Source organism: Amphibalanus amphitrite, unplaced genomic scaffold, assembly GCF_019059575.1.
Source record: "Amphibalanus amphitrite isolate SeventyFive unplaced genomic scaffold, NRLGWU_Aamphi_draft 000131F_arrow, whole genome shotgun sequence".
NCBI lineage: Eukaryota > Metazoa > Arthropoda > Thecostraca > Balanomorpha > Balanidae > Amphibalanus > Amphibalanus amphitrite.
The window spans coordinates 856,782-881,662 of NW_024881626.1; the positions used below are offsets into that span (position 1 = coordinate 856,782).

General features: G+C 47.0%; 1 protein-coding gene across 1 annotated transcript; it reads right to left on the minus strand.

The window, feature by feature from the left end:
• Nucleotides 1–175: 175 nt before the first annotated feature.
• On the minus strand, nt 176–13,460 carry LOC122381966 (caveolin-3-like). The gene is made up of 4 exons (XM_043366761.1): nt 13,387–13,460; nt 11,367–11,473; nt 8,856–9,035; nt 176–1,658 (listed from the first exon to the last, which is right to left on the minus strand). Exons 1-4 carry the CDS (start codon nt 13,394–13,396, stop codon nt 1,461–1,463), a joined length of 495 nt encoding a protein of 164 aa, XP_043222696.1. The 5' UTR covers nt 13,397–13,460; the 3' UTR covers nt 176–1,460.
• Between the last annotated feature and the right edge of the window lie 11,421 nt (nt 13,461–24,881).

A 24,881-nucleotide genomic window follows, 5' to 3' on the forward strand; every position in this document is an offset into this window, starting at 1 on the left:
TCGTTCGTGTTATGAGAAATGGCCTGGTCGTGCGAGGGTTAAATAAAAAATGTAGCAAACTATAATTGGCGTGGCATTGTTATGAGGAAGAGGTTATTTCAGACTACTGACACTTCGAAAACGCAGGCATTAAGCATTGCTATAATGTACAGTCGATATTATGGAGAGACAAATATGTATAGAGAGGCATGTATTGTGCCTTATATTTCATGCGAAATGACTATCAAATAAATAATTCTATGGAAACACGTTTATAGAGCGCGTCAACGCGCAATATCTGTTCAGGCCTAGGCCGTCAACTTTTTTTTAAATTTCATCCGTACGAATGCTCGTTTCCTGTGCATCAGATGTATCTTGCCTTTCAAAACGATGCAAGCTATTAAACATTCTCTACCTGATTCTGATGGCTTTCTACAGTATGTGCAAGCTGCAATGATCTACCATTTGCGTTCATATGTGTATGGCAATGAACAATAGCAGCCTGTAAGGTTGCATGAAACACACATTATGAATGCCAAAATAGACTGCAAAGATAGTATTTGTTCGCGGTAGTATCAAATAAAACAACAAAGAGCAATCGTGTGCAAAAAAACACATTAGAAGCAGCTACTTCACCATAAATGCCTTAACCTTGCCATGCATTGTACTCGCTTGCTGCTGATCATAATGGATCTGGCCCCTTAACATTTCATGGTCCTCCTTATCATATGGCCGCGAATACGATAAAACGTTAAGCTCATCCACAGCGCAAGGAGCTAAAACATTAAGTGATACCGGAAAGGCTACTTATTTATGATATACTATGACAATGTGGGCTAATAATCATCAGTAAACGTCATGCGGACACACAGAGCTTGCATTTTCGTATTGCCGTCACATCATTTAAGCCCAAGTAACGCAAAAATCGTCATGCTTGTAAAGCTGTCCTTCACTTTCCACTCCTCGCTCACGCTTCACACATACTGGCTGTACGCACCTACGCAATACGCATATCATTAAGCACAGATTAAGCACTCTTCCGACGAATAAAAACATGATAGTCAATATTCAATCGCATTCCCATAACCGTGTGATTAAACAAGCGATGGCGTAAATGCGCTAGCACCACCTATCTATCCGCATTGATACGTCGTTCTGGCAGTTGACATACCATTTTTAAAAGTGCTAGCTATGATAAGGTGCAGATACCTATGTGTGCACTGTGCAGCGACCCGTCGATGTGCGGAAAGAAGTTCCGCATACAGGGTCACATGACTTACTACTGGGCGCTCTCTTCCCTCCCTCCCCCCTCTCGCTCTCTCTCTCTCTCTCTCTCTCTCTCTCTCTCTCTCTCTCTCTCTCTCTCTCTCTCTCTCTTTCTTTCTCTCTCTCCGGGCGCCCTCCCTCTCTCTCTTTACCCCACCCTGGATAGAGTGGCGGGCATCCGATGCTGCACGACGTGTTATGCGCCTTCGCGGCGTTCACACGACAAAGAGGTCCTCCTCTTTCGGATCTTCGGAGGGCAGAGGGCCATGGCGCACTCGAATTCGCTGGAACATCATGCCGCAGACGTCGAAACAGGGCGCCAGTGTGGCCTGCATGCACACGCGGTTGACTGCGCGCACGAAGTTGCAGTTGATCTTGCACTGTCGCAAGCACGGAGTGTTGCACCAGATGTGCTGCGGAAAAACGGAGGGTGGGTGTCAGTCATAGTTGCGATCGGGTGGAGAAAGGGGGGAGGGGATACCTATAGCTTCACCGTCTCCTTCCTTATCCTGGTATATTAACTTTGAACAGCAAATTATTACAAAAGTCGTTCTGTGGTGAATTGATGTACTTGAAGGTCGAATCTGATAGAGATTATATTTGAATCATGTGACACAAATAAGTAGCATATGAATTATGCATATATGTACATTGTACAGTCTTTCTTAAAAGTACCACGCAAAGTGACGGTGGATCCATCAAGCCTAACCGAGGAAGGGCCTGCTTTAATTTGAAAGTCACCGAACCAATTGACCTGGAATGGACGAGAATGTCAATTGCTTCGGTGACTCAAATTTAGCAGGCCCTTCCTCGGTCAGGCTTGATGGCTCCACCGTTTCTTTGCGCGGTACTTCTAAGACAGACTGTACATGTAAGCTATATATTCACCATTGCTACACGGATGAAGGAGTATCTACATCCAGAAACGTGGTCTAGAAAAAGATGAGTTTGCCATAGGCCTTGATTATGGCGCAAGGTAAGTATTCTTTTTCTGGTACATATAATGAACATCTAAATTATTTTCATGATTAACTTTTCCAGCAAAGGCAGCTCACTTATTACCTTTGGACTTTTGATCTCATTTATATGCTGAATATGAATGCCGCTTGATTTTAATGATCAGCTTTTTATGATTAATCGTTAGTAATCCTGCTAAAACACCGAAGCCATGTTAGGCAGACAAGATAACTTTCGTCAGATTTATTTCATTAACTACATCATGCCGATGCCGGGTAGGATGAGGTAATTTTGCCATGACGTTTACAATTAAATGGAAATAATTTTGACGGTGCCTTATAGTCAAGGTCTTTTCCATTTCTACTACTATAAATTATGTGAACTTTTCATATAAGTATTCATTGCAATCCTAATCATCATAGTCAATTTGATTGTATTTTGAGGCGTGTTTTGATCCCTGCAATCATGCCCATCGTGCCAGGTGCAGTGGTCAACAGACCAATCTGTTCAAGAGAGGTCACTTTGTACCAGCCCCAGGCTACGCTGAGCCAATTTCCGGCAATGCTCCAGAACGATCGCCGCTATAAGCCCGGATATTCACTCATGAGGGTGTGGAAGCCGGAGGCGGCCGGTGCACCAGCATGACCCTGGTGTTCCTGCTGTGAGCACCGCGATCTCCCCTCGCGCAGTCCGTCACTACTCTCCACACTCTATCTCCACCCTCCGCTCCCTCCCCACGTCCAGCAGCGCCCCGAGCACCCCTCTCTCCCTCTCACCCTCGCTCTATCCGGCGCCCAGACGAGGCGGAAAAGGTGCGTCGGCCAACGACTGGCCGCCGCGCCGCCGAGCGGGGCAACTGCGTACGTCCCGTTCACCGTCGGCTCGACCTCGTAAATCGGCCCGCTGGGTCGTCGGACGGTGGCCGGCCGCCGGATTTTCCGTGGGTGCGGCTCGACAACCAATTTCAGTAGCACGCTGACAGGAGCGTGGCTCAGTGGCGTTACATGATCAAGTCAATAGGCAAATGCTATATTGCAGCTATTTAGCGGCCTAAAGACGTCACAACGAGTCAGTTATTATGCATTGAGTGATTGTAATGTTGAGTTATCACTAATTTCGTGAGAAAAAGGGTGTGGCAGTGAGAAAATAGAGGGGTATTGCTCATTACAAGATAAGGATCGGCCTAAAAGATGTTCTATGACCATGTCTGGCTGCATGTTGTACGGCGGAAAAGAAATTGAAAGTCGGACAATTACACGTGATTATTTCTCATGGAATTTAGCATGAAACTAGGCGGTTGTCTTCTGGGTAAAGTGCTATTTCATTTCCAACCTGCTATATAAAGACTTGCCAGTAACATTGGACGTACGCAGCACTTCAAGGATTTAGAGCCGTGCTAAGGCCCCCCTTTAACTGACTCTGCAACAAAGTTAAGAAAGGGTGCCAGAACACCGATTAAAAAAGCTGAAATACCGTTTGAATGGACGGATAGCCGGAGCCTACGCTACGCAGATCTTGTTGTGTAGGCCCAGATCCTTAAAGGGAGATAATGAGCTTTCTTTTTTCTTAAATAAAAATTACTCGACATCTATACTATTTCTACTGTAGTTTCTATAAAATATGAAAATTTCGTAGCACATTTTCGTATGTGAAAAAGGTTTTTATTTTTGCAAAAAAGAAGCAGTACTTGCAGTACTTGTAACACCCACCGAAATGCGTTGTCCTTCTCTATAAAAAAGTCGCAGTATATGGTGCTTTTGTTTCAAACAGCGACGCTTGGGTTTTTGTTTATGTTATCGCCTTGTCGTTGCTTGGTTGTAAGGATTCTAATTTGAATTAGAGTTAATTCGGTTTAGAATTAATTAGATTCTAATTCGGGGGTACATAGTGCCTACTCTTCTTTGTTTCCAAGTAGGTAATAGGATTATTTTGCGCCACAAATGAACGGCATGCGCCAGAAACGCAGCCAAATCTTGCGATTGCGACTACGAAATTCATTATTTTGGCGTCAGAGCCTGAAGCGAAAAATACAAGCATATTTATTTCAAAAAGACTTCAGGTTTGTCGAACAGTGTTATGAGAATTTTGATTACGGAGCGAGCGAAGCGAGCGTAGTCTTTCCTTAGATTAACGGAAATTTCTGAGTATGAGCGGCCGGCCGGCCGGCCGGCCGTGGTCACGCTTTTGCGAGGCTTATATCTCAGCAACCACTTGACCGATTTACACGCGGTAATTTTTGTAGGGTAGCTTCATTCCTTTTACCAAGTATTGGACTATTCCCGATGCATGTTGGTGACCCCTTATGCACGTGCCACGTGCAAAACGAAGAGGTGTCAGTTTTGTAATTTTTGCAATATCTCGGTAACTACTTGGCTGATTGCACTGAAAGGTGGCATGTAGGTAGGCACCCACCAGGCACTGCATATACATGTGCCAGAGTTGGGGTGCTGCTGCACGTGCGCACGTGCAGGGGTCGTTTCCAGATCTCGGGAACGGCTGGACCGATTGCGCTCAAATTTGGTACACGGTTAGGGACCGGTTAGTAGGGTGCCGTGCATAAGTCAGTTGGGACCCATTTTGCACGTGCGCACGTGCAGGGTGCCGCTTCCAGATCTCGAGAACGGCTGGGCCGATTGTGCCCAAATTTGGCACATCGCTAGAGACCAGCTAGTAGGGTGCCGTGCACAAGTCAGTTGGAGGTACCCCCTCGCAATTTCGCACGTGCAAGGCCCACCCTCTCGCTCGCTCCGTTAGTCGCCCCAAAAGGCGTTATACTGGTAACAGTACTGCATAAGTTTTTCAGTGATGCCGCAAAAGTGTTGTATCTATCTTCTTTTATTGTGCAGTCGGCGGGACCGATTGAAAATTGAGTCGTTGCTACTAAAATAGCAGCATATGGCGTCAGATGATGAACAGGAAAAATAGTTGCGTAAATTTAGACATAAACCACCCCCAAACCATGAACATCTTTTGAAGGCACTATAGACGACCATTAACTAACTAGATGTGATGAAGAGCAAATGTAAGGAATACGCTCATTTTACAAAATTACATGCAAGTACCAAAAAGTGATGTAAGTACTTATTCAACGGTCATTTTCAGCGCTTCGCGCTAACGTGACTTCAAGTTGAGATATTTGCGGCAAGGTACCGAATTGAGCAAAATGGTTTTAATTTACATTATAACTTGTTGTGTTTTGTCAGAAAATGGTCCTAACTCAGATTTTGTGGAAAAAGGTCATTATCTCCCTTTAACGTCCGATCGCGCAATTCCAGGTTATTCGGGCTCGGGCTCCCCGTGTCAGATTTTTTTATACCAACGTGCAACGTGCCCGATGTATCAAAGCCGGTCACGGCCTCTCCCACAAAATTGACCTCAACTGGTTGCGGCTGCTGACCAGTGTTCGCCATGGGCCGGGCCAGCCCAATGGACCATGGGCTGGGCTGGGCTACGGGCTGGGCTGGGCCCTCAAATATGAAAGATCGATGGGCTGTGGATGGGCTGGGCCATGAACTGTTAAGTGGAGTCAGGGGCTCACAACTGAGACAAAAACTATAACTACATAGCTTATTACTGTGCAAGACTCAAAAACGAGTCAATAACCCGGCCGGGCCCGGGGGGTAATCCCAACCACCGCAGCTCGGGGGGGCGTTTTTCGCCCCCCCCCCCCTGTCTAATTCCGTAAATAAGGGAGCTACGGAAACAAAAGCGATACCAAACGAAAGGTCCTTACGAGACGATTCTAAAGCACCTAAAATTTTTGACCTCAGGTCAATTTTCAAGGTCAGAGGTCAAGGTCAAAGACAAAAACCGGCACATGTGTAGTGATCTCAAAGTAAGCCTTCTAGAGGACGGCAGGCTGCATCAAACCGGCAAAATTGGGTGTCAAACAAAAGAAGAGAATCTGAGGATTCCGAAACTGTGCTCAAAATCAAAGGTCAAGGTCAAGGTCACGCTCAAAATTGACCTCAAACTTGGCACTTTTTCGCACATCTTGCGTGCTAACTTCCAAGATGTTTTGAAATGTTTTGAGGCTTATCAGTTCCCTATTTGTGGTTCATCTTACGATACAAGGCTGCTCAAAGGTGAAGGTTACAGAAGAGTATCCCTGCTAGAGGCTATTTCACTAATTCAAGTTAGTTATAATAAATAAGACAACTTTGCCATCCGGAAGCTCTAAATGAAGGCTGAGAGGAAAATAGATGCCAGATTCGTGATCAGCGGATACAAATCCATCATAAACGACCTTTCATGTGTCAAGGTCAACCAGAGGTCATTCGAGGTCACATGAGGTCAGCATAAAATTTGACCTTTTCCGAACAAAATATATATCATTCGACGCGGCTTGACAAGGCGAATGCGATGGTACCACTGCCGTAGCTCTAGGACCATTTTTGTCGAAGTTATTTGCGAAAAACTAAAACCACATTTCGGGGTCGTTGACCTGACCTCTGACCTCAGGTCACCAAAACTATTTTTCTATTTTTCTCTAGGTCAAACGCTACACAACCGTGCTCGTAATTTGTCTTTATCTCTAAAACTCTATTTTTAGCAGCTATTTGAAGTTTGCGTCTGTGACGCCGAAGTTTGCCGTGCAGGGGTCTAGAAAAATGGACCTTGTGACGTCATCAAGGGGGCTAGGTCCAAATTTTTTACTTCAGAAGATGTCAAATTGATAGGAGAAAAGGTACTGAAAGTTTTGCTTTCCTATCCCTAAGCGTTCGGCAGCTATCGCAAATATTCGCCAGGGGGGGCGAAAAACGCCCCCCCCCGGGCCCGCGAGGGATAAAGCACGCACGCAATGTGCATTGTGTATGCGGCTCGCAAAATATTGTTTCTTTGCTACCTTTGGGTACCTGTGCGGTGTCAATAATTTTTAACCCATTCATTTTTGACGGGCTGGGCCGGGCTGGGCTTTGACACTTTTACCATGAATGGGCTCGGGCTGGGCCGGGCTGTGAACCCATGGGCCTGGGCTGGGCTGGACTAGGATTTTGCGGCCCGTGGCGAACACTAGGCTGTCACCCTGTTTTTGACAACAACAGAAGCAACTAGCAATTGCATTTTACTGGGCGAAAAGTTGACTTAAAAATAAAATCTAAAATACTCGTAGGCAGCTAAATGATGGCCTCAAGAAAAAACATCAACTCAGATGACGATGATTATGCTGCAGGCTCATGCTATTCCATTAGTACAATTCATGGTACAATCAAGCTCACGGCTATGTGAGATAGGAATCTGTTGCATGCATACTCAGCCTTTTTTCTCAGCCGCATGAAGTTTTGAGCCGTGAAGGGATAGCTGCGATCGGAAGTTGAAATCGCCTTTGAGGCGACGGGGACGATGTCTTTTCTGTTCATATTTTGATGGGAATTTCATGAGATAATGAAGAAGTCCGGTATTTTTTCCTTATGTTTTATAACTCTTTGAGAATATGGAGAGCCGGCGTCACCTGTACCCTCTGCGGTTCCGCTCACGCCACATGGGGCCCGCCGAGGCAGGTGGCCGATAAAGGCGATCGACTCATTACGGGTCGGTGCCAGCCGTCTGGCTGTACAGAGGTCACAGGACGCTGAACGGTCGATGGCGTGAGACCCTCCCCTGCCTCTCAATACCACTAGAACAGACCAGCCCCTATCCCCGCTTGCGCTGGGAGCGGGGGACCATTGCTGTCCCAGCACGTTCATTTGTGTGAACCGTAGTGACCATTGTGGTTTTACCTGCCGTAAATTTGCGGTGTAGCAGCCATGTACCCGTCTCCTTGGAATTTGTCATTTTTTGTTAAAACACAATTAGCAGGTGAAGTCCTTGTATGGGAATTTTAGTGCTATATTTTCATATCAAAATTGGAAAAGAAAGTATACCTACTTTGTAGAACTTGGTGTGATGGTATAATACGTTGTGGCAGAACCTGCAGAAGTGTAAAGTAATGGCAGAGGAAGGACAGCTTCACAGATGATATGCCAGCCAAGGACAGCATCATATTACTAGTACATGGGCTAGATACGCGAACTGGCAGCCCCGGATTATCTCACAGATAAACTGTCTTCTGAGGATTATCTCACATGTGCTCTGCCAGCCAATCGGGACTATCAAACAGATGATCTGCCAGCCGGGGATTATCTCACCTGAGAGCTGGTAGCCACGGATTATCTCACCTAGAAACTAGTAGCCGCGGATTATCTCACCTGGGGACTGGAAGCCGGCTGATAATCTATCAGCTTCATGAGCATCTCACAGATCACCTACCAGCCGATGACTGCCTTATCTGGAAGCAATGGTAACCGGCAATTAGCTCACCTTTGAATTGATAGCTGAGGACTATCTCACCTGGAAACTTGTAGCCGTGGATTACCTCACCTGGGAACTGGTAGCCCCGGATTTTTTCACCTGGGAACTGGTAGCCGAGGATTATTTCACCTCAGAACCTCCGGTGGTTATCTCACCTGGAAGCTTGGGAGCCGCGGATTATCTCACCTTTGAATTGGTATCCGAGAACTATCTCACCTGGAAACTTATAGCCGTGGATTATCTCAGCTGGGAACTGGAAGCCACGGATTTTTTCACCTGGGGACTGGTAGCCGAGGATTATTTCACCTCAGAACCTCCGTGGATTATCTCGCCTGGAAGCTGGGAACCGTGGAGTATCTCACCTGGAAGGCTAGGCAGGCGAACTGGCAGCCGAGGCAGCAGGCTAAGAGCGGGCCAAGGATGAACGACAGCACCCGGTAGCAGCAGTGCTTGGTGCCGTAGAAACACTTGTAGGAGGTGCGCCACGTGCAGTCGCCGCTCTGAATGCCCTCCGGCTCGGCAATGATGTCGTCCCACAGCACCTGTCGTCGGTGGGTCAAGCCTCGTCAGACACACTCAATAGAATGCAAAGAACGCGTGCAACATTTTTTGTTCATGTGGTTCACCTATCAATGAGAAATATTGAGATAATCTGTGAGATAAACAGTTCAAGTAAATATATTTCCTCCATTGTTCATCGCTAGTTATATACATGTATAACGTCAGCCACTGTGTATCATTATATGGTTGTTGATTTAGTCATCCACGCTACCAGTGAACAACTGCATGGACCGCGAACCCACATGGCAACAGGGCCTCGCCGATGGACACGCTAAGGTGCTGGTAAATGCCCAAAGTGGATAATTACCATGTGGTTAGCCTAAAAAAATGAGAGTCACGATTGAAAGGGAATGGCTCCTCTTATGCTGATTACTGTGCTTACACATGCAGTTGTATGATTTGAGAGAGCTCCTTGAATGCACACATCTCAGTCTCATCCCCACTATTTTTTATCATTAGGTATTCAGTGTTTTCGCGGCTCTCGTGCCCTCGATTATTTTACATAATCTTTGCCCTGATTTGACGAAGCGGTTTGCTAAAGCAGCACCTCTGCCTGGCAGTTCATTGAAGCTCTGACAAAACCCGAATACTTAATCATTACCTCAAATTAGTGTGGGCAATCTATCCGGGTATTGGCATGGTATATCATCCATGGCATGGTTATACGTGCCTAAGCTTGTGCCTACCAAAATATATGTGATGATGAATAATAAAATCGAGCAAAAAATTGCATGTGTGTTATGCGTGCATGATGTGTGCTGAAACAATGTACGCTGGCTATACAATATACATGTGTTTGCAAAAGCCTACTAAGTTTTAGGTTACCTATCCACTATTGATATGAAGATCGTCTCACATCCTTCATAAGATTAAATGTATGGTCACTACATTACAAGTTATTCCAAGGTCCACCTGACATACATCTAAGGTCATGTGGAGCTCATGCCAAAGGTCATCTGAAGGTCATCTGAGAGACCATCTGAAAGACTCAGTCTCTGAGAGGTGAATGTGGTGGGAAGGCTACCTACCTACCTAAGGTAGCTGTGTGTGACCGGGGTGGTGGTGGTGGTGGTGGGGGGGGGGGGCTGAAGGTCACGGACCACGTGTGGGACCAGTTGACCTAGGTGGGGGCGGCTGAATGTCACGGACCACGTGCGGGGCCAGGTGACCGGGGCCTGACGGTCACGGACCACGTGTGGGGCCGGGTGACCGGGGTGGGGGTGGGGCTGAAGGTCACGGACCACGTGTGGGGCCGGGTGACCTAGGTGGGGGCGGCTTAAGGTCACGGGCCACGTGTGGGGCCAGGTGACCGGGGCCTGACGGTCACGGACCACGTGTGGGGCCGGGTGACCGGGGTGGGGGTGGGGCTGAAGGTCACGGACCACGTGTGGGGCCGGGTGACCTAGGTGGGGGCGGCTTAAGGTCACGGGCCACGTGTGGGGCCGGGTGAGCGGGGGCTGACGGTCATGGACCACGTGTGAGGTCGGGTGACCGGACAGCTGAGAGCCGGGTGATCCCGGTGTATGAACAGAGATGGTGCGCCGGGCGGGCGCAGCCAGATACGATCGCGGCGTTCCTGACCGCCGCGCCGGCCGGTCGGACAATATCAGCACCCATCTGCCGGCCGCTTATGGCTCGCTGTTGTGCCGTGTCCGGCCGAGCGGTCTCGCTCTCGATATGCGCCAAACACTGGCGTCAGAGCGCCGGAGGGGAGCGGGGAGCGGGGAGAGGGAGCGGCGCCGCCCAGTTCAAGGTGGCCCCATAAACTGGAGCACCACGCCGGAAGCCGTCGGTGCTGGACGGGGCATGACGCGGGAACAGATGACAGACAGCGGCAGAGTGTGTGTGGTCACACTGTAGTGGTGGTTAGACGGAAAACCAGTTTTTTTTCTGGCAGTCCATTGTGGGAACAGCATTGGACTGCGCGGTCTATTACTTCTTGGTGGTAATGGCTCCATTTGTAATGTTTAGCGAGACATGAACGTCGCTGCAAAGCTTATTAATCAGATTCGTGAAACGTGTCTAACATAAGATTGTTGACAAATTTCCGCACAGAAATAGCGATGCACCATGCTTATTTACTAAATTACACATAAGTTTATTTTCTGATATATTCTTTGACGGCTGTGAAACTCCTGTAGCAACGCATTTGCTGTTGAGAAGTTTGAGGGCTTTGTCCTAAATCTTATTTGAACTAGGTACTAAATCTATGGTTAGCTTATGTGAACACCAATGAAGGTGCAAACCTTATTGTTTTACAACTACGTCGTGTTTACAATACATGCTGGAGCAAAGAGCAGAGCTGTTCGCACCTGAAGGTGAAGGTTGAGGTTGTTGGGATCCCGGGTGTCCATGCTGAATCCAGGAGTGTCCTCCATCGTTCCCATTGGCCTATTCGATATGTCGAAAATCCGAGTTCCTGGAAAAGAATGATTAGGAAAACATCAGCAAGATGGCAAATGAGGCTCGCTTTTTCCACTAATGCATTATAATGCGCGTAATGGTGCGCTTTTATCACGGATGTAGACTATAATCACGTGTTGAGCATGTGCTTTCCTAAAAAGTTTCAAAAAAATCGTCGCAAATAGTTATCAGTGCCTTATGTCGGTACTGTCGGTACTGTCGGTATTGTCATCTTTTTCACATTTCACATAATTGACAAAGTTAATAGTCACCATATTTAAACAACTGCAGATAGTAGGTACATTGCTGAAACTATTCAGATACGTTTTAGTCTTAGATTCCAAAATCTCAACAGTATTAGGGATTCTGGGCCCCATTAATGCCATTGTCAAAGCGATTAGTTGGCACACCATTCCGATGTTGCCGTGACGAACTCTGCACGCAGCCGCAGAGCTGGTGATATCGAGCGGTGTGCCGTTAAGACGTGCTGGCAGCCGGCGAAGTTCCAAAGCGGCTACTTAACTCCCTCGGTATCTGCACGACGATCGTTAGCGTGTTTACATTGGCCCCGTATTTCAATGTCTGGCAAACTCTAGTGATGAGCCGTCGCCGTGCAGCACCGGCCTGCTGATCGACCTTCTGGCAGAGTTCCGTGTCAATAGTACCCATCAAAAGGGAGACGCGGACAGACTAGACCATTCAATGAGGTGTTCGTAACTTCACACTGGTTCTGCATTCATCATGGTTCACATTTACCATAACATTGGGTAGGCGTATCAAAGTTTGAAATCAAGCCATCTGGCAAACCAATAATGCCGTTCGTCAAAGTGGGTTGCCTAATGAGTTATCGCGCGTAGGATCCACTGCTAATTGAACAACAGCTAGACGATTTTCCTGCGTTCAGAGATGATGCAACGTCAATGATATGACACATATCCGTTATTGGTCATGACTTTGAAACTTGAAATGATCTACTAGCACATGCACCTAGTCCCACACTCATACTGCATTCGCGTGTACATATTGTGCAATGTGCATTTTGCATATATAGCTTACGATCAAAATGCGCCCAAGCACGACTTCAGCATATCATCAAAACATGCGAAATTGCCCAAACAAGTTTCGTCAAAACAGAAATCGGCATGCTGAAAGAGTGAAGGCGGCTTCCATGGAGTAATCATTGAGTAATTGCATCTTATATTCATTTTCCGCTGTCCTTTTGCTGCTGCTGAATGGCTTTTACTGGAATGGTCTTGGTTTTATACGCTCATGTTGCTTCATAATGATTATGATATCTCACAGGTTTATCGCAAAAACATGACAAACATTGCAATGCATGACGGTAAATAAGATATTGATCATAAACCTATGACGATATTGTCAATTATGTGAGTGTTTAATTTCTGAGGAGAAATCACAAAGCATATCTTAGGACTTTAATTTACATAATTACAGCTATGGCCAACAGATATGCAATGAATAATTTGTAAGCCAAAGCTATAATCGTGAATAGAATTAACATAATAATGACAACCATTTTGATAAAGAATCAAGCGAGAATGATCAGCTTTGCAAATGTACAGACAGTTCTTTGAACCTACTTGCGCCTAGTTCATATTTCAGAATATCACTCTACGAGCTTTATTCTTTCACAACTACACACGTAATCCGAATGTGCTGACACATTTTTGCATGAAACCCATTCGCATTCCTATTCATTATGCTACAATAACAGGTGATATACGGCGAGGCAGTGGACAGACAGCTGCAGCAGCACGACACGACCCACGACTGCTGTTTTGCCCCTGTGCACATAACACACGCGGGCTCGGACATTCTCAACACGCTGTCGTGACCAGCCTTGTTTGCTCTGTCTACGGCCACCCGAATCATCGAAAAAAAAAACACCCAATAACGACGCACACATACCTGCTTTCATAATAGCCGAGCGTCGCGCCGATTGGTGGAGCAAGGCCGGCACGTGACAGCACGGAAATGGCACGGAACGGACGTGAAATGCCACGAAACGGGCACGAAACGGACACGGAACGGACACGGAACGGACACGGAACGGACACGGAACGGACACGGAACGGACACGGAACGGACACGAAACGGAACGGACACGAAATTGACACAGAACAGTCACGGAACAGTCACGGAAGTGGCCGGGAATGATCACGGAACGGACACAGAATGTGCACGGAATGCAAGAAAGAGATCGAGCCGTTCCGCACAATCCTCACGGACTACTGGCGGAGCCGCCGACCGTCGCCGTCCCCCTCGGCCGTCACGGCGCGAAGTCGGCTCCGTCACGCGACGCCTGCGTCGACGCCGACAGAGCAGCGCCGCCGCGGCGGTCCGGTGCCGGACGCGTCACTGACAGTGACCCACTATTGTTACGCCGGCCGCGTATCGATTAACCCCCATGCCGTGACCAGTGGAACCCAGTCACGAGCGGTCGTGGACGACTGCTGGACCGGCGCCATTAGACCACGATTGGGGGTGGATGACTCGGAGGGCCAGGGGGACACTCAGCGGGCCAGGGCCGAGTGGACTGTGGACACTGGACGACCGGGCCAGGGCCGGGTGGACTGTGGACACTGGACGACGCTCGGCGGATCAGGGGTGGGCGCTGGACAGCTCAGTGGGCCAGGGGTGCACAGTAGACAGGGACCACTCGGCGGGTCAGGGGTGAACAGTGGATAGTGAGCAGCTGCTCTGCGGACCAGGGGCGAACAGTACATAGACAGTGTGGAGGGCCCGGGATGGGCAATGGACACCGGACGGTCGGCATATCGGAGGGCTCGGGTGGGGCAGTGGACGCTGGACAGCTCGGCGGGCCTGTATTGGATACCGGACAGCTCGGTGGGCTGGGGGTGGATAGCTCGACGGGCCAGGGGGTCGAGAATGGACAGCTCAGTGAGACAGGGTCAAGAGTGGACAGCTCGCCGGACCAAGAGTGGGCACTGGACTGGATATCATGGACAGCTCACAGAGCCAGGGGTGGACGGCGAACACCGAATAACTCGGCCGGGCCAAGGGTGGACAGAAGACAGTTCGGCGGGCCAAGGATGGGCACTGAACACTGAACAGCTCAGCGGGCCAGGGGTGGAGAGTGGGCAGCTCAGGGGGCCAGACACTGGACCGCTTGGCAGGCCAGGGGTGGACACCTCCGGGGTAGTCGGTTCGGTCGACCATGGGTAGTCGTTCCTGCTCGGCAGGTCGATATTTGTTCCGTTTCTTGGAAATGACGTGCCAATGTCGTTGAGTGCAAACAGTGACGTATGTAACTACGTGTGCATATTTTGCACGCGTTTTGCGTGACCTACCAACGTGCACCAATGTTGAATGTCAAGTTAAGAAGGTCAATGGAAACCGTGCCACCGCTGTCCCTGCCGAGGCGTGCTATATCAAAAGAATGAATAATAATGGGCAGGGCGTAGTAGTCGTCATGGAGAGTCGTACACGTTTCATTTACAATAGAGTAGAACGTGACGTCATTCACCCGACTGCGTGGCACCGATTTATAGGGGTGGCGCCAAGAGCCTGAGTGGCAGCTGCAGCCAGAGTGGCCCGCTTACATCAACACAAATGTTAGAATTATTTTAGGAATGTTTTGCCGTTTATTTTGGTGGCTGATTAACCCGCGCACCCTTCGCACCGACGGGGGGGGGGCGGATGACCACCCCCCCCCCCCCGAGATCTCGAGATCCCCCCGAGATAGCGACAAGCGGTAAACGGCATCGGATACGCACGGACAAGGTCTACAATTTTTACTAAGGTCATTTTCAGGTCAGGTCAAAGATGACGTCACAGGGGTCGAAAAAGTCAAAATGGCGGCGCTAGATATGGAGAGTTTTCTCGAATAACTTTCGAATTAGTCAAGATAGGAACAAACTAAGGGCATAACCGTGATCCTCTCGTCAATCCGCATCGAATGATATATATATATATATATATATATATATATATATATATATATATATATATATATATATATATATATATATATATATATATATATATATATATATATATATATATGTTGACCTCGAAAGGTCAAGGTCAAAGGTTGACCTCAGGTCACGTGACCTCGAGGTCATCATGTATATCATTCGATGCGTCTTGACGAGCTGAACACAATGAGACCATCCACGCGTCTGTATCTTGTTCCTGTACGGAGTTATTGGCCAAAAACCTTTGGTGACCTTTGATGACGTCACATGACCTCACAGCTGCCCAACAGCAAAACATACCTCAAGGTAGTGAAGGTTGATCGTATATGAAGTCATGTATGGTATATGGAGCCATTCTGACCCGTTTTAGTGGTAAAAACAGGGAGTTGATTTTTCCCCCATTGACTTATAATGGGGAGGTCGCGAAATTGACCTGACCTTAGGTCACCGATATCAAAATTCCGAGATAAACAAATTGTAGCTACTAATGACCTAATAACATCCTGCGACTTTCAAAGGCCTCCGACATCTACTGTAGCTCTGGTACGGTGACAAAGTTGCAAAAAAGTGACTTGAGGTTGGGTCATTCAAAGTGACCTGGTGACCTGACCTTAAAAGTTAGGAGGTTCAAACTTGCACACCATGTGTAAAATTGATGAGAGAATAGTCGAACCAAATTTCGCGGCGCGTAGCGCCGCGGTTTTCCCGCTATCCGCGAAAAACCTCAGGGGGGCGGATATCCGCCCCCCGTCGGTGCGCGGGTTAAACTTTAATTACGTGCGCTCATGCTCTCTTTCATCATTTCTTTTGAATCAACTAGGTTGGCGTCAGTCGTCGTCACAAACACAAAAGTAAGTTCACTAACCACATAAAGTCCTTGTCCAGATCGCATGGGAAGCTGTATTCAGCACCGAAGTCTGTTGGACCTGGGTTTCCCTACATTGAAAAGACATCTGAGCCGATCAATTCTCTAACCTCAATAAAGTGAGGTCGACGGTTTATACCTTCCGAAATCCGACTCACTGACTAGGCGCAACTTCAGCGTATTCACATTTCCAGCAAATCAACTTACACCAAACGCTGTGCCGGCGCCAGACCAGTACCGTTGTAGCCCATGACTGTCTAGAAGCACCACCTGTGCAACGCAACAGATCACTATGTTATCGGTCTTCTCTAGACCCGGTATCGCGGCATCACACGTGGTCATGCAGCGCGTTTAGTCACCGTTGCAGGTCCGCGGCATTCTATCCTGCAGCGCAAACGACTCAGCCAAATGACCCAGACACGCTCAGGCGGACCGACGCACAGTTACTGCGCCGGGCCCCTGCCAGTGCGTGTGGGCCGCTCTGCGCAGTATCTCTGAGCGTTTCTACTCAGAGTGGTGTGTAATTTACGGCGTCATCAGGTGATTGGAAGAGGATGTAGTGTGTCGCGATTAGGAGAGATGACGAGGAAGGAGGAGTCGTTTAGAGATGTGGAGCTTGCATACTTCACAGAGAGAGAAAAAGAGGAGGGAGAGAGAGAGAGAGAGAGAGAGAGAGAGAGAGAGAGAGAGAGAGAGAGAGAGGGAGGGAGGGAGGGAGGGAGGGAGGGAGGGAGGAAGGGAGGAAGGGAGACGATAGCTAGCACCCAGGGCTGTCATATCAATTGTACGACACGCAAGGTGTCTTACATAATATAAGAAAATACTGCGTACTTTCTTATCCATGCGTTTGGGTACATGACTCAATATACGCTAGGACATACGAAACACCTCAATTAAATTTAGACTCTCTGAAACTACCCAAACTGTTACGTAGTTCCATATTTCATTATTCATGATGTAGTTAGTTTCAGATTCATGATTTGCAGCGCGCCCGCACCCTCCTAAAACTACCTGTCGATAAAAACAAGCTTCTTTATCTGAGCTATGTCACATTTCGTCCGTCTACGTCTCGAGTTTTGTTCATAGACACTTTTGACAGCCGTGTCCCCCAGCAACAATTAATCAAATATTGACTGTGGGGGCCCGCCAGCGCTTTGCCATCGCATGTTGTCCGGGGTTGCAGTGGAAATGAGAGCCTGTTGCTTTATACGACAGTCGACAATGGGGTCGTGCGAGCGACCATTCAGTCACCGTGAGTGGTGATTCCATTCATGATGCTCAAAGCAGCGACACAGTGATGTGATGAATGATGTACAATGTGCATTGAACGTAGCGCTTTATTTCAATTCATGATTTTGATTCATGTTACTTGAAGTGCATTTCTGACAAATATTATTGAAAAGTATCGGAGAACTCAGGTCTGGTTTACAATATGTAGAAGAAAAACACATTTCTTACGAAAAGTGTTTTAACTATTTAACACAAACAGCGGCGTATTTAGAAAATCGCGAAGGGGGGGGCCAAGGGTTTGGAGGGCGCCACCTCACCCAAGGAGGGCGCCATACGGTCGCGAGATAAAAAATCGCTCAGTGGGGGTTGGGGGGTTGGGAGGCGTTTTTTACCATGCCACCAGTTTTTTTTTTTTTGCGTAACCTCGTATAGGTCGTGCTGCATTGATTTTGCATCGTGTGTATTCATTATACTCCAGGTCACAAAAGGTCAAGTGTTCTTGAAATGCTGCGCCGAAGGCGCGCGAAATTTTTGAAAACAACCTTTTCCTCCGCTTTTTAGGCACGCCTTTTATACGATCACTGTTCAAAGCTCCTCTCGCTCTTTTACCAAATTTGCAGGTGTAAAAAATACCTAAGGTTTGGTCGGGCTGCTGCCACACAAACTGTACAGAAAGCTTGGCTCATGGGTGTCGATGTATAAAAGTTTATTGGCGGTGGCATATCTACGCACCAGATCACCGTATCGGATTGATACCGGAACGCGAGATGCGTAAACATCATCCAAATTACCTCAGACCAGCCTTCATAGCCTTCTCACAGATGCATACAGTGTACCCACATAACCAGTTTCAATCACCGAAACTTCAGATGCCTGCTGTTGCGCCCGAACCTGTTGACAATACTTAATCGTAATCCATATAGATGCCATGATGCACGTAAAGTAGGATCAATCCGTTAAGACCAAAGACGTGTTTTATGCATCGTAGAGCGTAGATAGTTTTGGTAGGTATAGATACTTCATTCATTGTGCTGAATGCACGTTCATTTGTGGCAGTTTTCACAGGCAAGACATCAACTATGTGCAATAGAACGACTAAGTTGAAAAACATGCCAAAGGAGTAAGTAAATGATAGGAGGGCAGCGATCAACGGGTGTTGCCAATAGGTAGAAGGGCTGCGATCCACAGGAGGGCACTAATAGGTAGAAGAGCCCCGATCAACATCCCGAGTTTCGACAGTAGGGCACCGATAGGTAGGAAGTTGGCGAGCAGCAGGAGGGCGCCAATGGATAGAAGGGCAGCGATCAACAGGAGGGCACCAATAGGTAGGAGGGCGCCGATCAACAATCAACAGGAGGGCGCCACCAGGTAAGAGGGTGGCGAGGAACAGGAGAGCACCAATAGGAGGGTGGCGATCAACAAGAGGTCGCCAATAGGTGGGAGGGCGGTCATCAACTGGAAGTCGCCAATGAGCGGAAGGGTGACGATTAAAATGGGGGTGGCAATGGTAAGGAGGGCGCCTTTGCTCAAGAGGATGACACGAACAGGAGGGCGTCTGTGCGGAGGGCGCTGGTCAACAGGAAGGTGCCAGTGGATAGGAGGGCGGTGATCAACAGGAGGGTGCCAGTGGTTAGGAGGGCGGCGATCTACACGAGGGCGCCAATAGGAGAAGGGCCCCGATTAACATTCAACAGGAAGGACTAGGGAACCAATAGGTAGGAGGGCGGCACTGAACAAGAGGGTGCCAAAAGGGAGAAAGGCGGCCTTCAAAATTTCACATGAGGGCTCAATAGGTAGCAGAGCGCCAATAATTATGAGGACGCCGATCAGCAGAAGGGCGGCAATGTGTAGCAGGGTGGCGACCTACAGGAGGGCGCCTTCGGGTGAGAGGGCGCTTATTTACAGGACAGCGGCTTACATAGGCGACCACCGTTACGCTTAGAGAGCTACAGCCTACAAATGTGGTTGGAGGGCGCCCGAGGGAGCCCTCCAACCGTATTTGGAGGGCGTATTTGGAATGGGCGTCCTCCGAGGGCGCCCTCCATCCGTATTTTCCCTGTAAACACATTCGCGATTGGAGGGCGCCCTCCAGTCGCGATTGTTTTTCGATTCGATTATATCACAATTGCATTTGCGATTGGAGGGCGCCTTCGGCGCCCTCCAATCGCAAAGGGCGCCTTCGGCGCCCAAGGGGGGGGGGGGCCATGGCCCAGTGGCCCCCCCCCTGCCTACGCCCCTGAACACAAATCTTTCCTTATGACGTTTACGCACATACCTAACCCAACCTAACCTAACCTAACCTGCCACCTCCCCCCCCCCCCAGGTAGTCTTTCTGCTCTGCACTCAACATTTTTAGAGCTAGAAGCCTGATTTATCGTATAGCTGCTCCTCTGTCCTTTCTTGATGTCCACTAAAAAGTTCAAGTTTCTGTGGTGTTTGGTTTCGGAGATATGGCCATGTTTTTGAGGTCATGTCATGACCCAAATGACCAATTCCTAACGTCTTGCGTTGGCTATGGGCCTTGTAAGCTTTTGACACCTTGATTTCGGCCTTTTTTGCCAGTCTTACCTCTCACCTATCATGGAACATGTTGCTCGACGATGTACAGATGACAAGGTCAGGGTCAAGGTCAACCTAGGTCATCTAAAATAATTACGTTTTAGGCAAGCCGAATTTACTTTTCGAGAAGTTTTTTGACTGCATTTTGATTTTTGGTAAAAGCTTCTCAGATCATGATTTCATGTAATATGAACACATAAACAATCGGTGCACACATCAGTATACATACAGACACACACAGACATATGTAGTGTTATGGAATCCGAACTGATATCTGTTGTATACAATGGCCAGGTGGAACGTAAACTGTATTTCACACAAAATGGCGGAGTCACGTGAGGTCGTGTGAAAAGCGCTAAACTACTGCCATAGCGAACACTACACCCGCCGGCCCTTTAACCCTCGCCCATGTAGGGGGGGGGTTGGTGCAACCCCCCCCCTGAGGTTTTTCGGAAATAGTGCAAAAACGGCGGCGCGCAGCGCCGCCAAATTTTGGGTACCTTATGGGGCAAACCTTGCGCATCTTTTGATGAAAAAAATTTGACCGGGTCATGTCAGGTCACGGAGTTATGACGTCACAAAGGGAACAGCCTCCGGCCGGATTTTCACAAACTGAGTGCCAACGCCCGAGGTTTCCTGCCGGTGGTACGGAGATCGGTTGATGGATCGTGATGAAACTTCCCATGCATGTTGGGGCAAGTATTGGCTATCATATGGTATAAGAAACTTGACCGGGTCAGGTCAGGTCACGGAGCTATGACGTCACAAGAGGAACAGCGTCCGGTACTATTTTTGAAAAGCGCCCGAACCACTATTTTGCTAATTCTTGTCACCTCAATGGGAATATGCAGCATTATTAGCTTCTATAGGGAGCAAATGGACCTCCCAAATCCAAAAATACAATCAGATTTCAAAAATTTAAATTTTGATTTTTCGAATTTCTGCCGCCGACTGTGACCTTGCCGACTTCCGGCGCTCCCAACCAGGGTTGTATACCAATCAAGTCGATTGAATTGATTGATTTGATTCAACGCGTATTTTGAGTTGATTGGATTGAGTCGATTGACTTTTCGAGATGACTGGTTGACTGACTCGTTTGACTTTAGCGACTGGTTGACTGATTTGATTCCCGAAAATTAGAGTGACTCGTATGATTGAGTCGATTGAATGGAAAGTTGAAATAAGTTTTAGTTGACGAAAAATAAGGACACCAATTGATGACATCAAAGATCACAAAACTACACTGAAAACTGCTTGTCATCACAACTGCAATATGGGGTAGATGGCCAAATAAAGAACAGGGCCTAAACATGAACAGCCAACTTGACTTTGACTTTCAACTGCAATAACTGCTCCAATCCTGTGATAGAACCTGGCGATGCACCTACCTACCTTTCTGCACTCAGCAGGAAACTTTTTTTTAATCCAGATGATAAAGTGCAAGGCCCTATATACTAATAAAGTGTGATTAATTGCTAATTCACATCTCCACATCAGTAGGCGGAACTATGGTCATGAGTACCCAAATATAGGAACGTTCCCATTTTTGGGAACGGAGTTCCCAAATATGGGAACGGGCGTTCCCATTTATGAGAACGTAAGGCAATTTTTCGGCCGTTCGCCCACTAAAACTCAAAAGTGCATCACGTCTCAAAAAAGTGCACGCTGATTTAAGTATCTACTAAATCTCCATAAAGTTATCTTTAATCTGACCGTGGAACAAGGAAATTGGCCGTGGAATGATATTTTTAATGATTTTTTAAAAATGACAGAATGGTGGAAATATGGGTTATACGACATTTAACATGCAATTTTAAGGAAAATGAAGCATTTTTTACATTTTGAGGTCAAGTATAATAATTTTCGCCTGGTTATGAAGTTTCATTCTAGCGACACCAGATGCTGACATATGCAAGCGAACACGCGGACAGTCCCGAGGTAATATTGTTGACTTTTGGTGTCGGGGCGATCGACCGCGTGGAACGTCAGTGATTTTACCGAACTACTGTTGTAAACTCAGTTTCAGTGGTTTAAAATCATTCAACTGTATTTTATCAGCCCTGAAAGACATATTTTATTTGGATGCTAGCTGTTTAGCGTTGTTTTATAAGCAGCGTCATGAGCGTGGTTTTTGTCTTCGGCGTTTCTAAGCATGATCGTTTGGTGGGAATTTCTCTGATATAGGTCGCTCTGTGTGGCTTATTTATAATTTTTATGCTGATTTCGATCATTCCTCGTGCCCATCCTACCAGGCCTTTTGCCACTTACACTCATTAAGAAAGGAAAAAACTAGATTTTCATTGGGACTAGGTGTTTTGAGGGTGTAACATATTCAGCGTTCCCATTTTTGGATACTTCTTGTGCTCGTCAACTCTCGGTGATTAGCAGACAGGTGCTTGACATGTCTCCACCCTCGGCGCGGACGGTGGATATAGGTATGGAAGACCTTGTTGAACATCGCTGAGCGTTGTGGATTACGTAATCCTGCAGAGGGGGGCGTGCCCGCTGCGAGATCGACGGGAATAAAAGCGCAGAAGACCGGGCGAAACATGCGACGGTCTTGCCGGAAAGGTCATCTGATGATTGTTGCGTTAACAATAATTTGCGGCGTTGGACGTGATGCTTGTTAATGAAAAGAGCCCCTGAAAGGCGTCGGTGAAATCGTTCCCAATTTTGGGTACGCCGTTCCCATAATAAGGAACGCTTGCAGCGCCAGTGTACGAGAGCGTTCCCAAATTTGGGCTCGCGGCCCGGGTGATGGACTGCTTTAGAAATAGGGGAACGATTTGAAACTACGATGGGCCTTACAATATCAAACTCTTTCCCAACAATATTGAGACAACTATCAGGCGGTTCACGATCGTTTTATATTTTTTGGACGTCATTTAACGGTTCTTTTTCTTGTTTTAAATAATGCCTACATGGCGTTCCCATATTTGGGTTTATCGTTCCCAAACATGGGAACGAAAATGCGTTCCCGTAAATGGGTACGCTTGACCATAGTTCCGCCTACTGACATCTCCTCAGAAACAACCCACTGAACTCTATAAATATCTGAAACCCCTACAAAAATAACTGAAACAAAAGCGCCGTTTTCGTCTCGCTAATTACGTTTACATTAATAGCTAATTTGCTGCATTGTTTAGTTTGCAGCAGAACGTTTGTTGATCCTTTTCTCCTGAGAGCCTAGGCATAACATATTTAATATATTTCATTTTCCTTAAAATATTTTACCGAATATTATTAAGTGGTTTTATTTCAAATGAAATAATAATTAAAACGAAATTGGTGTTGTACAACCGATTTATTTTATGATGATCTACCATACTACATGATAATCAATGACGTCATCTTACCAAAAAATCAAAAGACGTAGAATAAGGATTTATAAAAGCTTAGCATACTTCTTGGCAAAACGTTTTCTTTGTTTTTTTTCGCAGTCGCACCAACTGCAACGGCATTTAATTTTCCTTGTTCTTCTTCCTTTGTCCTTAACTTATCCTGTGGTTCCAAAGTCCCTGTCCTTTCAATTTCCTTTTAAATATATTTTTAATGCTCATCCCTATCCCCCAGTCCTAACAGTTTCAAATTGTATTGCAATAAAATGCTTTGAATTCTTCACATATAACCTATCTACCTTCGTTGGTACTGTTGGTAGCCAGTGACACATCTAGGCAGGTAAGTAGGTACCTACCTGCTTTCCTGCTGTCTTCATAAAGCATACCTAATGAAGTTGTCAAATTTATAGCACATTTTCAACACTTTCATATCAATATGGTGTCAGTGTGGCATGTAACCTAGCTAGGTTCATTATGTTCAGGGTTCAATTCAGAAGAGCTCCGCATAACTCACATAAGAGACAGACGGGGGCTTTACATGGGGTAGATGGCCTGATGACTTAGCTGGAATATGGCCAAAATTAAATTGACAACTTTTAAGTGAAAGGTGGTGATTTGGGTTAAGGGGCGTTTGTTGAAGTCAACTACTGGGTTATTTTGCACCCATTAAATGAAACTTCTGCTCCAATTCTACCCATTGAACCTCAATATCATGATCCACCTGTCCATCACTAGGTATCCTTCCTTATTATTTATACATAGAAACATTATTCCTTATTATTATACATAGAAACTTTGAATGGCATGGCAATTTATAATTTTAAATGACAATATTTTTGTTTCTTCTGTAGGTAGGTAGGTAGATAGGTACACCAGACTGCTATGGACACTTTTCCAAGTTGGTGGGGCAAAAAACCTAATGTATATCTTGGTTTGAGTCGTTTGATTGAGTTGATTGATTCCTTTCATTGTCGCGTTTGAGTCGATTGAATCAATTCCCGAAAACTGCTCTGACTTGATTGATTTGATTGGTTTCCCAAATTTGTCGTGATTGAATTGATTGCTATTGATTGAGTCGTATACAACCCTGCTCCCAACGCGCCATTTTTAGAGCTAGGGAAACAAAATACATACCAAACGATAGAGAATTGATCAAGGAACACGATAGTGAAGGTTTCAAGTCGATATCTCCCACCGTTTTGCCGCAATCGCCGCCGAAAGTTGAAAAAAAGTATTTTCCCGAAAATTTGACCTTTGACCGGTCAAAAGTAGGTCAAATGTTGACCTAGGACCAAAAAATATACCACCAATCGCGAGATCTCGGCGAGAGCAATCCGTTGGTCTTTTCCGCTAAGCTCTACGACGCTCCGTTTTCAAACGCCAAGGGGGGGTCGCACCAACCCCCCCCCCCTGCATGGGCGAAGGTGGCAGATCGCCGTTTACGGGCGAGGGTTAAGTTACACTTCTCGCCGA